This window comes from Sinocyclocheilus anshuiensis, unplaced genomic scaffold (genome assembly GCF_001515605.1).
Source record: "Sinocyclocheilus anshuiensis isolate Anshui unplaced genomic scaffold, SAMN03320099.WGS_v1.1 scaffold1163, whole genome shotgun sequence".
Lineage (NCBI taxonomy): Eukaryota > Metazoa > Chordata > Actinopteri > Cypriniformes > Cyprinidae > Sinocyclocheilus > Sinocyclocheilus anshuiensis.
Genome location: NW_015544295.1, coordinates 1,119,430 through 1,133,914, shown reverse-complemented (window position 1 = coordinate 1,133,914; position 14,485 = coordinate 1,119,430). Strand labels below are relative to the sequence as shown.

Here is a 14,485-nt window from a genome sequence, read left to right as displayed (position 1 = left end):
TGCCTCCGCTGGTTCCTGCCAGTCCCTCAGCTCACCTTCAGTCAGTGCCATCTGGGCACTCTGATCCGCCTCGGGACTTCCAGTCTCCAGCTCCGCCTAGGCATGAGGATCCCTTGTCTCCACCTCCAGCCTCCGAGACCTGGACTCCTCCTCTGTCCTCCAACCCATCAGCTCCACCTTGGCTCACTGCTCCCTCGTCTCCACCGTGGCCCATCATCCCACTGGCTCGACCGGGCTCCCTCATTCCTCTGGCTTCGCCTCAACATTCTGTCCCTCTAGCTCGGTCAGGTTCCTCCTTCCCTCCGGCTCCGCCTTCGTCCTCAGTCGCTCCAGCTCCGCTGTGGTCTTCCGGATCCCTGCCTTCTCCTTGGTCGCCTGAGCCTTCAGCTCCACCTTGGCCCTCTGGATCCTCTGTGTCGCCCTGGCCCTCCGTCTGCTCAGCTCCACCTGGGTCTCCACCTCTTGCGGCTCAGTCTCCGTCAGTCGGCCCCTGGTGTTGTCGGCCCCTTCTCCACCATGGCTCCTCCCGTCGTCGACTCCACCGCTATCCTGGCTGGCCTCTGGATCTCCATCTGGCTCCTCCTGCTCCGGGCTCCTCCCTCCTTCTACTCCACCCTGGTCTTATGAAAATATGCCCCTTTCCCATTGCCTGCCCCACGCCCGCCTCCTGAACCCCCACCCTCCCTCCTCTATTGGATTGCTTATAGGCGCGAGGACGCGCCTTCCGGGAGGGGGGCGAACTGTCAGGTTTATGAGCTTTAGTTTTGTCTTTTTCTGTAACATGTCTGCCTGTTCTGTGTTTCCATTGTGTTTTGCTTCAGTCCCCGTGACCTAGTTTTCCTTGGTTGCCCTGATTAGTTCATTCTGTTCACCTGTGTTCATTCTATTATGTCATTAGCCTCTCACTTGCATTTGTATAAATTCTCCGCATTTCTGTTCTGTCCTGGTACGTTATTATTTTGGTCTACACGTTGTGCTACCCCAGCTCCTCGATTCCTTGTGTTTGCTTTGTGGATTATAATAAAAGACTGTTATTGGATTACTTCTGCATCGTGCGCCTCCTTAGAGCACAGCTAAGTGACAGGAACATACTGATGACTAGGTGGGCAATCTGGCAGAGGACTCTCTGAGGCACCGGCTTCGAGCTTGTCTTGGACCCATCAGATTGGGCTTAAAGTCCCCTTTGAAAAGAGAATATCATTTTGGGATCCTTGGGAGATTCTTCTGAAGAGTGAATTCTTGACAAGGCATCAGCCCCTCCAATTTTTGAACCAGGTCGATAAGAGATATGAAAATCAAATCAGGTAAAGAAGAGGGCCCAGTGGGCTCGGTGAAGATTGGGTCATTCGGCTTCTCAGAGGTATTGAAGATTTTTATGATCCGTGAGCAAAGTAAAAGAATAGAGAGCCCCTTCGTGCCAGTGCCTTTCTCCAGAACAAGAAGGTAGATATCTTCCTAATGAAACTGATTGACACTAATTTTCAACAGGACCAACTTTTCAATAGGAAGAATCGCAGACAACTCTGCCTTGTCTACAAACTATGTCTCACAACCAAACACACAAGAATTGATACAGGAAATAGCCTAACGTAAGATCATGTGAGAGACAGGCATTCTCATGCATTTTGTTCTATGAAGATGCCTGATTTTCCATTTTCCCTCCAAAAGGGTTCTTTCTTCTTTAAGACAGGGCTACCCATATTATCCTGTGGCCACAACCACCTCACACAGACATTCTGTGCTTAGGTAAAGCATTACTCTTATAGTTTTCTTTCTTTATTTTACAAATATAGTGCCACTTGTCACTGGAACAAACAATATCCAGACCAAACGTACAGCACAACTGTCAGCCCCCACAGGGTCAGAAATAGTGATGCACGGATGAGCTAAAACGTCACCCGAATCTGCAGCCTCAAATAAATAATCCACCTGCCCGCATCTATATTTTTCTCTTATTTAGATAACCGCACCCGATCGTCACATTACAATGATTCAAATTTTTAGTTTTGCATGATGATATGATGAATGGATGGTTCATTTTTAACAGCAGATTCAGTGACGTTAGAGCTGATCTGTGCATCACAGCACACGTCTGTGGTGCTTTTATGGCTCCACAGGCACCAGAGCTGATCGCGGCCACTCTAGTCAGTGCTTGTGTTACTTGTCTGGCAGTAATGAAGTGTTAATGTTGAGCCTTGGAGTGTATATCTGTAATTGGCTACATTGCTTAATGCTGTAAAAACACCCTTTACGCTCTCCTAAAGCATATTTAAAAGATGTGTGATCTACCAGTATTACCTTTGCGACTAACTGGTAGATCGCGATCGACCTATTGGGCACTGCTGCCCTACACCATGGAGGAGACTGTATAATATGCATATTTTTGTCTTTTTTTTTTTGGCCACCCCAAAGAAATCACTTGGTCTTAACTGGCCACTCCTGAAAAAAAGTTCTGGCTATGCCCCTGCCCCTGCCCCTGTCAGTAGCTCATATTTAGGTGATCGCATAGAGTGGCAGTAGGCTATGCTTCAAAGTAGGAAAAATGAACAGTATCTTTTATATTTCCTCCGTGAAAATCTTTATACAGTAAGAGTAATGCACACGGGCTTCACTGAATACACCTTGCATCTGTTGATTTCATCTTATGTGTGGATTAGCCTATTTGGTTTTATTTGCTGTGTATCTCCAGTTTCAACCAGGGGCGTGTCTAGAGCATTTTAAATGGGGGGCCAGTCGGGGGCACTGGCTCAAAAGAGGGTGGCCGGGGGGGGTTGTGATTCGTCCTCGCGCACATGGATTGCGTAACATTATGCGCTCTTGACATTGTCATTAAGATCACACTATAGAAACCGCCTAAAATTAGAAATGTACTAAAAACAAGCCTATGGCAAGACATCTGTTGGGGGGGGGGGGGCCCCTGGGGGGGCCAGACAAATTTCAGGGGGGGCCGGTGCCACCCCTGGCCACCACGTAGACACGCCCCTGGTTTCAACAGCTCTGATAAGTAATAAACAACGTGATATGTGGCTGGCCAATGTTAACTTTTGAGCATTGGCCAGCCACATTTGAGGCCATTGTAAAATACTCTATAAAACACACACGTGACATCATTATATCAGTATTATTACATTTGTGTGTTGCTAAACATTCTGCTAAGCATTGCTTTGCAATTTGCCTAATAACACCCCTTACCTGTTGTAAAATCACTGTAAACCATGGCTTCTTAGGGCCTATTGCTTTATTAAAACATAATAATTTAAAATGTAGTTTTAAAGTAACACTTAATTTTTTAAACACAGTAATGAAAGTATAAGTGGCCATTTCATTAATATTATATTATTTGCAAGTACAGGTTTTTTGAATATACTTTTAAGATTTGTAGTATAAGTGTGCATTCAATACAGTTATGCACACTTCTTTTTCACAGTAAGAGTTTTACAGTTGAAGTCAAACACTAAGGACAACCAACTACTCAGAACATTCCAGCTTTGTGGTGGTGAGTTGTGCATGGCCACGCACATGTTCTTCAGAAAATGTGAAAATGTTGTTACACATTGTAGTTTGTATGACTAATTGTGAGACTACATGGAATATTTAAAGACTATTTCAGTCAACTGCAAAAAAAATAAATAAAATGAACCAAAAATAAAATATTAATACCTAAAATAATAAAATAACAAATTACAATTACAATTAAAACAACGAAGAACTAGCTTCATTTTAAATGTCTGGATGCATTTAATAAATTATTTGATTGATTTAAGATGACTGCTACAATACAAAACGTCTGTACATCAGACATTATAAATGAAGGTAAGGTTTTACCTGTCTCTGAAACCATTTTAAATCAGATCAGTGAAGTCCAAGCGAGCTGGTTTCAGAAAACTCTGCTGTAGTTTTCCAGATGTGTTGGCTACCATTTGTATCAATTACAGCAGTGCAAAATGTTCTGGTCAAGGACAACACATTGTTCCTACAATGTTGATCTGCACTGTAAGTAGTTTACATTTTAAATAAGTTCATTATCTTCATATTTACTTCTCTGGGCTTGGAAACAGCTGTTTATTAAGTTATTCAAGTTCTTCTGAGGTATCAATCCTAGGTTTCCTTATAAAGTGCTGCATTAACTGGACTCTATCACCCTCTGCTGGAGAAAACATAAAGCACAGGCTCCCTGTTGTGACTGTCAATGAATAAAGTTTTTTTTGCTCATATTTTTGCTCAGCCTTGGACACTCCCTGTAAAATTTACAAGTATTAGTACTTGTATTAAATAAATAAAGACACAACAGGATTTTGATTATAACAGTCTATTTATGGAAGCACACTTCCGTAATAGAGTGCAACAAAGTTCGGTAAAGAGAGAGCAGATAGATCCTCCCCCTACCACTTACATAAATACAGCCTGATACATAAATAAATAGCTAGCACCCTTTCCACAAGGGTCTGATATACATAGAGAATCACACTTTAAGTGCAAAAGTCTATTTTGATTGCCTTCATTTAACAGGATTGATAGAGTACCTACAATAACATTTGTAAATGAAAAATAACAGCATGTTGTATAACAAATAACTCTGAGCTACTGTCAGAAATCTCTGAGCACGATGGTTAGGTTTCATTGTTTTAACCATGCAGCAAATAATCCAGGTCAGGTGATATTATAATGCAATAGTTGAGCAGCACAAGACCTAGGCTGCATTTCATAAATGTGCTACTTTGTCAGTCTTACACAATTTTTTGGATATGAATGCACAAGTCCTAATGTAGTGCTTTATGTGTTCGAAATGTTAACAAAAAGTAGGACGATATTGATGAACATACGTAATATCACAGAGGCAAGAGGAAAAGAAAAAATACCATCGAAACTTTTCTAAAGACAGCAAGTTCCCCTCAGACATACAATCATATAAACTCATACCCCTAATTGTATCGCGATTTGTTTAGAATCTCAACCGATTTAAATCATCACATATTTAAATCGATTTTCAACCGGCTCGCGGTTAATCGTTACATCCCTAATCATGACAAACATTAAAATAAGGAAGCACTGGATTTGATAGTGACATGAGAAACATCACAACATTTTTGGTGTGGGTTGGTCACTTCAACATTTCACTTCAATTAAAACAAGATTAAAAATGGGGAAAATAAGAAATCTGAAAGCGAAACATTTACACATACAATATAGTGATATTATAAACCAGCATATTGGCACCACTGGTTAATTATTGTGCATATTAACCTATGGCTAAGTGTTATTACACAGTTATTAAAGATTAATAGGTGTCGCAAAAACACAGCAAAACGTGGTTTGCATTTGACTTACAACTAGAACGGGTTGTTTGGGAGGTAGATCAAACAATAAATGGCAAACCAGAAACCAAAACAAACAACTAATTTGGTTTACATGTAAATGTGAAAACAGAATATGTAAGAGCTATATGTTTATGTTGCATATTTGTAACCAGACCTGTCAGTTATATGAGATGTTTAAGGTATTTTCCATATTTTATATACATAAAGCTACTATTATGAGCTTGTTTTGCCTGCAGTAAGCTGTGCAACAGTAAGCCTTATCATAAACTGCCTACAATTGATTGCTAAATCTAAAATTCTACAGATATATTTTGGTACTGATTGACTGAAATGTTGACTTCATTATTTGAGACAAAACACAACAAGAAACGTATACATTTGGTAAAATCAAACAAAAGTTCAACTCAAAGCATAAATAAAAACAAAACCAAAAGCAACAATTTGGTTTGACAAATAGCATTTTCAAATATTTGGATTCTCTACTCTTAAGCTTTCGCTATTTTTGGCCATGACTACAGATCCTGGATGTGCACTAGTGCATGAGAGTACAGCTCAAAGAGAAGGGGTGGGCAAACCAAGTGCTAGTATTGCATATGGTTTCACAGGAGCGTGAAACGAAAAGGGGGGTCGGGGTAAGGGAGAGCTGTGAATAGCTGGCTGGTGAAGTTGCCGGGCAGGGAGAGATGTAATTGGTTATCTCACACTTTGGGACATGTGCAGTGGAGTCAGCATCTCCTCAAAGATGGCTCCTTTCACATTTGAACCACGCAGGTTGGCTTCCTGTAGATCGCAGCCTGAGAGATCGCAGTTCTGCACACATATGAAAGAAAACATTTGTGGCATTCTTTTCAGTGTTATAATATGAGGAATGTGGCTACATGCCACAAAATCAACACTGTTGACTCACCTCGAGATCTGTGCCGGCTAATGTAGCACCACGCAGGTTACAGTTCTTTAGCTTAGCATTCTTCAGCGTCGCCACACGCAGGTTTATACCAGTCATCTGACTGCCCTCCATGTCAACTCCTTTCAGATTAGCCCCTAAAGCACACAGTGAATACACTAATTAACCAAACGCAAACACAAAACATGATAATGCAACATAATGTGGCATCAGTGTCAGTTTCATTAGCAATGACTAGTGTTGTCACAAAACCAGTATGTCAGTAGTTTGTACCAATTTCCATACCACAGCAAAAACTCTTGTAATACTTTAAAACATATACACTATATGGACAAAAGTATTGGGACACCCCCTTCTATTGAATAGGTTTGACTACTTTAGTAATTAACATGAGTACAAATCTTAATGTTTAAGCATATAATGCTATTCTAGGGAATTGTGTGCTTCTAATTTTATAGCTACAGTTTTGGACAGAACCCTTTTCTATTCTAACATGACAATGCCTCTGTGTATAAGGCAAGGTTCAAAAAGACATGACTGATTCAGTCAGTGTGGAAGAACTTGACCGGTCTGCAGAAAGCAAAGTCCTAATCCCAGCTGAACACCGCAGGTGTGAATTTAAATGCAGACCAAAAACTAATCACCAAACACCAATAACTTGTACATATACTATATAGACAAAATTATTGGGACACCCCCTTCTTTAGAACAGAAAAGGGCACTTCCAAAACTGTGGCAACGAAGATGGAAACATAATTCATGCCTTTAAAAATTGTATTTCCATCTCTGTTGCAACAGTTTTGGAAGGGTCTAAAATGACTGCACCCATATGTACAAGTACCCATTGGTGTTTGGTGATGAGTTTTTGGCTCCTGGAGAATGTTCTTCACTTGGCTGGATGCTGTGAAAGGGTTTTTCTTTACCATGGAGAGGATTCTCCGATCATCCACCACTGTTGTCCTCCATGGATGTCCAGGCCTTTTTTATGTTGCTGAGCTCACTAGTGCGCTCTTTTTTTCTAAGAATGTACCAAACTGTTGATTTGGCCACTCCGAATGTTCCAGCTATCTCTCTGATGGATTTGTTTTGATTTTGAAGCCTAACAGCTGTCTGTTTCACTTGCATGAAGAGATCCTTTGACCGCATGATGTGGGTTCACAGCAACAGCTTCCAAATGCAAATGGCACACTTAGAATCAACTCCAGACCTTTTACTTGCTTCGTTGATGTAGAAATAACGAAGGAATAGCCCACGCCTCTCCATGAAACAGCTTTTGAGTCAATTGTCCAATTACTTATGGTTCCTTGAAAAAGGTAAGGTAAGGTAAGGTATCATGATATCGCGATAGCAAAACTGTCTCGATATTATCGTGGTCACATGACGATATGAAACGATAGGTCTTCTGGGCAAAAAGAGTAGTTTTTAAATTAATTTAAACTTCTTATTCAAGCATAAAAAATCTTTAAATTTGTGTTTTGGGCCGTTATGCTTTGACACAGTATCTGTCCAACGAACTAAAACCAAAAGCACAATATAGCTTAATCCTTAATCCTAATCAAGTCTGTTTTCGCTGCGTGTTTCAAAGCGAAATGCGCACATTGTTGAAGCAATCAGCTCGTGATCCGGTGTTTTCCGCGCCTCAGTTTCATAAACAAGGCTGTTTTCGGAGAGAATCGTAAAGCTGTATCTTTCTTTTATAAATTTGATAAAACTAAAGACTTTTTGAAGATATGAAGGATGCAATACTATATTAACATGAGATTGGGTGAAACTGTGTGTGTTATGTCCCCTTTAAATATCACAATAAACATTGTATTGTAGACTTCATATCGCGATATTATCATATCGTGAGATTTTGATATCGGTACATCCCTAATATAAATATATATATATATATATATATATATATATACTGTTTTGCAAGAGTGTGGGGAGATTGACTTGATTACATCATTCGTGGTGCATCATGGGAGTGGGCGGAGCTAAAGAACTTGTTTGGCATGATTTACTCGCTACGTCTTTCTGATTGGTGGAATTTTCTTTACAGCATCATGGGTAATGTAGGTTTTAACAGGAATTCTGCTGTTAAATACAATAATTGAAAGCATAAGTTCATATAATGTGAACTGATGGCTTCAACAAAAGCATAGACCATCGATTAACAACCTTTATCGGTCTTTAAACGTTTATCAGTTACCATTAAAAATCAATTTCCCTATGCAGAAAACAAATGGCATTGTTATCAGAACCCAACTGTTATACTCTATTGTGAAACAATTGGTGAGTGTGCAGAGTTCACGCTGACTTAAAAGCCTCTGTCTGGCTACAATGCTAAATGCTGCAAAAGTGTTGAAAAAAAAAGAAACTGTTGATGCTATTCACAGACAGCTCACGCAACTACAGGAGTGTTTTACAGCAGCCGCCTCTCAGCCGTTACTGCATCAACTCTGAACTTGGTACTACCCATAATGCGGAAAGGCTGGTATTGATACAATTTGAAAATTTAAGTATCAACATGGTACCAGTACTTTTGACAACACTAGCAATGACTACTATGAAAGTGAAACTGAAAGTGAAAGTATATATATGTAATGTATATAATATATGTCATTTTATTTATACAGCTAAACAATGGCTTCTGTGTGCAGTTTTACCCTCTAGATTGGCCTTGAGCCCAGAGGGATCCTCAAAGTTACATCCTTTCAGTGACGCTCCCTCTGCATTAGAGCACAGCATCTTCACGCCCTGAAGATTAGCACCCTGGAGAACGGGCAAGAAAGCGAGAAAGCAAGGCTTTATATCAGTTCAAAGGGATTAAAACCAGAAGAAGAGATAAAAAAAAGTGATAAAAGTTTTGATCAGCTCACATCCAGGTTGGCTCCAGATAAGTCCGCTCTCTCCAGGTTTGAGCAGCATAGGTTTGCATAGGTGAGATTGCAGCGACTCAGATTTGCCATCTTAAAATTGATATAGCGCAAATCCAGCCGAGAAAGGTCCGCTCCACTGAAATTAAGACCCTGAGAGGGAAAGAGGAAAAAAGACACCTTAATGCCAACATCAAACTGACTAAAACACACGTCTGAACAATTCCAGAACAAATGCCTTCTACCTGACAACGTAGCTCTGATTTGGTTGGAGTAGCCAGCAGAAACCGAACAAATTCTTTCCGTGAGAGTGGAGAGTGGTCTTCAGGTGGATGAGAATTCTGCATGCCATAGAAAAGAAAAGAAAAAATTAAATGAATAATCATATGCATATAGAGAACCTTTCAAAAGCTTGGGGTCAGTAAGATGTTTTATTGTTGAAATAAATTATTAGTTTTACTCAGCAAGGACACATTAAATTCAACAAATGGAAGAGTAAAGACATTTATATAATGTTACAAAAAAAATCATTTACTAATAAATGCTTCTTTTAAACTTTCTATTCATCAAAGTTGTGTATCACGGTTTCCACAAAAATATTAAGCACAACTGTTTTCAACATTGATGATAAGAACCACTTCTTGAGCATCAAATCAGCACATTAGCATGATTTCTAAAGGATCATGTGACACTGAAGACTGGAGTAATGATGCTGAAAACTCAGCTTTACGTCACAGGAATAAATTAACTTTTTATATAAAAATAGAAAACCGTTATTTTGAATGGTAATAATTCAGAATATTACTGTTTTTACTGTATTTTTCATTAAATAAATGTAGCCTTGGTGAGCATATCTTAAAAAACTTACTGACTCTAAACTTTTATATAACAAGAATCACTTTAACACTTCCGTTCTATTACCTTAACGGCGACTTCTAGCTGTTCAGCCATTTGCTCTATTCCAAAGAATCGAGCTTCTTCCAGTACTCCTATAAAACATAAAAAGCATTCCACTATAACTATAAAATGAAACTGATTTGGGATATGGACACAAAAAGATGTTTATTATTAATTATAATTAATTATTAGATCGTTTTTTTATGCTGTCTTTATCATATTAATATTGCTGTCACTTTATAAAAACAGTGCATTGTATTTCAGTGATTTACAGTACCAAGGTTAAACGTATTGCATTAATCTACACCCCAGGCTCGAATGTACAGTATATATAACATCTAGTATTAAATTTATATTATAAGCTACATGGGAGCTATCCATTTGCTCTATTCCAAAGAATCGAGCTTCTTCCAGTACTCCTATAAAACATAAAAAGCATTCCACTATAACTATAAAATGAAACTGATTTGGGATATGGACACAAAAAGATGTTTATTATTAATTATAATTAATTATTAGATCGTTTTTTTATGCTGTCTTTATCATATTAATATTGCTGTCACTTTATAAAAACAGTGCATTGTATTTCAGTGATTTACAGTACCAAGGTTAAACGTATTGCATTAATCTACACCCCGGGCTCGAATGTACAGTATATATAACATCTAGTATTAAATTTATATCTAATAAGCTACATGGGAGCTATCATTTGAAAATGCCTTTAGTAACATTCAGACGTCACTCACCGAGTAAGTTTATTCCTTCATTGACAATGATCTGGCCGTGCCTCAGGTAATTCAGGATAGGCTCAAAGTACTCTGGGCTGCGATCAATGAGGTAAGCCCCTCGTTCATCCTGCTTATTGCCCCATACGTCTGCAGATCAAGAAAGAACTCTGAACTGTGCTACACACTGATTCACAACCTGATGAACTAGCAAAACAAACAATACCTAAATCAGTCAGTGAGTGAACATGAGCTATATCTTACCCTTCTCTCTAAACATGTGTGCCAGCATGCTGTCAGGCTCCTTACTCACAAGAGTACTCCTTAAACAAGAGGAAACAGTGAGATCAGACTTTATTAATGACATCTCAAGGACAGACCACTAAGCATCTGCAGACTAGTATTATTTTAGCATTATTTATATACTACTAAAATATGTATTATTTAAAAAAACTAATTTTAAAATTTTAGTAAGTTTATTATGTGCTTATTTGTATTTAGCTTTAATTATTAATTAAGTTTGAGTCTAATATTTCTATTTTATTTTCTATATATAATATACTTTTATTTTACATTATTTTACATTTATTTTATTTTCAGCTTTATTTTAATTAACAAAAAAAAATATATATACTTTTACTGCTGTAAACACCAAAAATGTTTTTTATTTTATTATTATTTTTTTTATCTATATCAATGTGCCAAACTTGATTAGCAAATGATAAACTTGAGTTTATCAAAATTGCTGTTCACAATTTTGCAGATTTTACTATGGTTGAGACTTTTTCTTGCCTAAAAATACCATAACCATTTTTAAAGCACAGACTTTTAAGCCTTTTGCTTTATTTTCTCTCTCATATTTTTACTTACAAAAATATGTATTAACGGTAGTTATAATAGATTAGAACTAGATTAATAAATTAGATACTTCAATGGATTTTAAGCCAATGAGACGAACCCATGGTGCATGTTTACCTAGTGGTTGTGAAAAGCCGCCCACCAATATTCAGCGTCAGCCAATCAGTGTGCGATCCTGAGATGTCATCTGACGTTTTCCCATCACTCTGAGGGTCTAAAACACAAACACATTCATAGGTTTACACACTGAACTATAAGTACACTTTTAGTTTCACTGAATAATGTAAATACAGGTTTATACTTTTATGGAAAGCGACTTGTTATTTGTTTGTGTTCCCTGGGAATCCCATGACCCTGGCGTTCCAAGTGGCATAAAGTGGAAAAAAAAATGATGTTAACTCACCAATGAAAGCGTCCCTTTCTGACACGTACAGCACATCATCATCTCTGTGGAATATATACACAATAACCAGTTAGTTCATCCGGCATATTATCTCTCATTTGCCTGTCCCACTCAAGAATCAAGTACAAGTCTCACTGTAATCATAGAACTCAAAGCAGCTCAAACTGAGAATATTAATGTATTTTTCAATAATGTTCCCACCATTGTCTCTCCAAAATAACAAATAACTTAAAAATGTAAATGCAGCACACCTGATGAGGGCAATGTCATCTATGAGACCACCTTTCCCATTATATAGGTTACAAGCCCTGATTCCTAATTTATTGCTGGCAACTGTCAAAAGATCAGACAGCGTCCCATAAACAGCTACAACCTGCAAAAGAAACAAATGCATGATGATGCAATTAAAATGGTAACGTTTGCAATAATTACAATATTTTTTATTAGAATAATTATTGCAAGTTGTGTGAATGGTAATTGTGTCATTATTGAAGTTGTGTGAATAACGTAAAGTGAATAAAGCAATTAATACGTTTCACTATTATTGAGTATTTTATATATAATACAATTTTTTATTATAAAATACATCAGAATAAAAAATATATAATATAAATAATTTACTACATGTATATTGACATTCATTGGCTTGCTACTTGCTGTTGGTAATGTCAGTACAATACAGAAAATGCAATTGTGAGGTATAATAAACAATAAGGTTAAAATAATAGAAAAGCGAGCTCTTATTTGGCCTTACCCATGTCGTCAGGAGTAAAATGATAACTCAAATCTTTAGAGTGGCACGCTATCTAATAGTTTTCTGTATCTTTACTAAATAAAGTGAGATACTAGGTTTCATGCATTAACAGGACATCACTGTCCCCCTCAACACTGACTGGAGTTGGGCAGGCTAAACGTGCACTGCGTGTGTTCACTCACCTTGCCATTTTTGGAGGTTCCGTTGACAAAAAGCGTCACCCTTCGCATGCTTTGTTTACACTAATTAAACGTATCAACTGTACAAATATTAATAAATGAATATCTCGCTAACTTATCTACGTATTAAACTAATACCTACGTAAAGAGAGTAGGAAGAACCAACCTAGCAACATTGTAGCAAGACGACGAAGCAGCTGTCCAATCAAAACGCGGATACTGTTGCCGACCTCCTAGATTGGCCAATCACAGGACGCGTTTCATAGACTGGGCCCGCGGTTCGGACCAATCGGACACAATTGTGACTCTTTAATGAAAAACTTGCCTGTGAGAACGGAATTTTGACGCAAGGGAAATGATTACCTCAGTGACTGCGGGCTGCTGTAAGTTAAACTACTCATTCATTTAGGACTGCGGGTTCAAATGTGCAAGTCAAGCCTAAGTAGTATTGCAAAATGAATCACAGATGTCTAATTCTGTAATTTATATAATTTAAAGTCTCTAAAAATATACAAATTCAAAAGATCATTTTACTTTTGTGCAAATGGATTAAATTGAACTGCATTCGATGGTTTCAAGTTATTAATGCATGTTGAGCCTTTTTTGTACACTAGAGGGCAGAGTAAACAATTTTGGGTTAAAATAATCACATGATTCTTGATATTAATTATTAATATCTCTAGTTTATATATGGTGCTTGTTCTTATCCCCTTATGCTATTTATATGTGTAATTGCATATAGATAATATGTATTTAAGTATACACACACACACACACACACACACACACACACACTTTCGGGAATGGGATCTGGTTTGCGTCACATGCTGTGGGGCAGAGGAAGGGAAGCCACAATTTAGGTCCCCACCGTGACACGAGTCCCCATGAGTCTGTGTGTAGTCAGGTTTAAGTCCCCACCAGAATATATAAACCAGTACACACACACACACACACACACACACACACACACACATCATATGTATAAATAAACCACATGCAATCTAAGCCGGAAACTGTATGTTCAAGAACTAATAATGGAACCTTATGATGTCCTATATAGCTGTCTATTGTCTATGAAAATTAGTCATATCTGCATAGCTGCTCACACTATTTGTTTACTTACATCTAATATATCTAATATTTCACATCTTAAATACAATGAAAAAAATTATAATATCCCAGTACCTCCATATCATCTTTTTTAAGTATTAAAAAAAATCCCCATAAGCTAAAACTAATATCATTACTTGGCCAACAGATTTGTTTGTCCTCCTATCTGCAGCATTTAGAAAAACTAAAACAGGACACATGCAGATTGCAGAAGCATTGATAAATGATGTTAAACAATAAGGCAGCGAGTGATAATATCCTGCTTAGCTGACTGATTCTTACATGGTGGCCCCAGTCTTATCTTCTGTAAAAAGCCTGTCTCTTCCAGAATGTCCCAATATGTCTGTAACTGCCCACATGCTCTGCAAACACATGGGGCTGATAATCACTTCTCTTGCAAACTACTGTTGACAAAATGTCCTTCAGGTACAGGGAAGTTTCCAGTTCTCCCTTAAATTCCCGTTCAGGTTATT

The 14,485-nt window shown here is 38.0% G+C and overlaps 1 protein-coding gene across 1 annotated transcript; it reads right to left on the bottom strand.

The window, feature by feature from the left end:
* Positions 1-4,825: 4,825 nt before the first annotated feature.
* Positions 4,826-13,128, bottom strand: LOC107698117 (BTB/POZ domain-containing protein KCTD9-like). The gene is made up of 13 exons (XM_016499040.1): positions 13,069-13,128; positions 12,906-12,982; positions 12,221-12,342; positions 11,970-12,013; positions 11,684-11,780; positions 10,973-11,031; positions 10,730-10,858; positions 10,008-10,075; positions 9,332-9,427; positions 9,090-9,239; positions 8,877-8,982; positions 6,226-6,359; positions 4,826-6,128 (listed from the first exon to the last, which is right to left on the bottom strand). The coding sequence occupies exons 2-13, from the start codon at positions 12,951-12,953 to the stop codon at positions 6,012-6,014; spliced, it is 1,170 nt and encodes a 389-aa protein (XP_016354526.1). The 5' UTR covers positions 12,954-12,982; positions 13,069-13,128; the 3' UTR covers positions 4,826-6,011.
* Between the last annotated feature and the right edge of the window lie 1,357 nt (positions 13,129-14,485).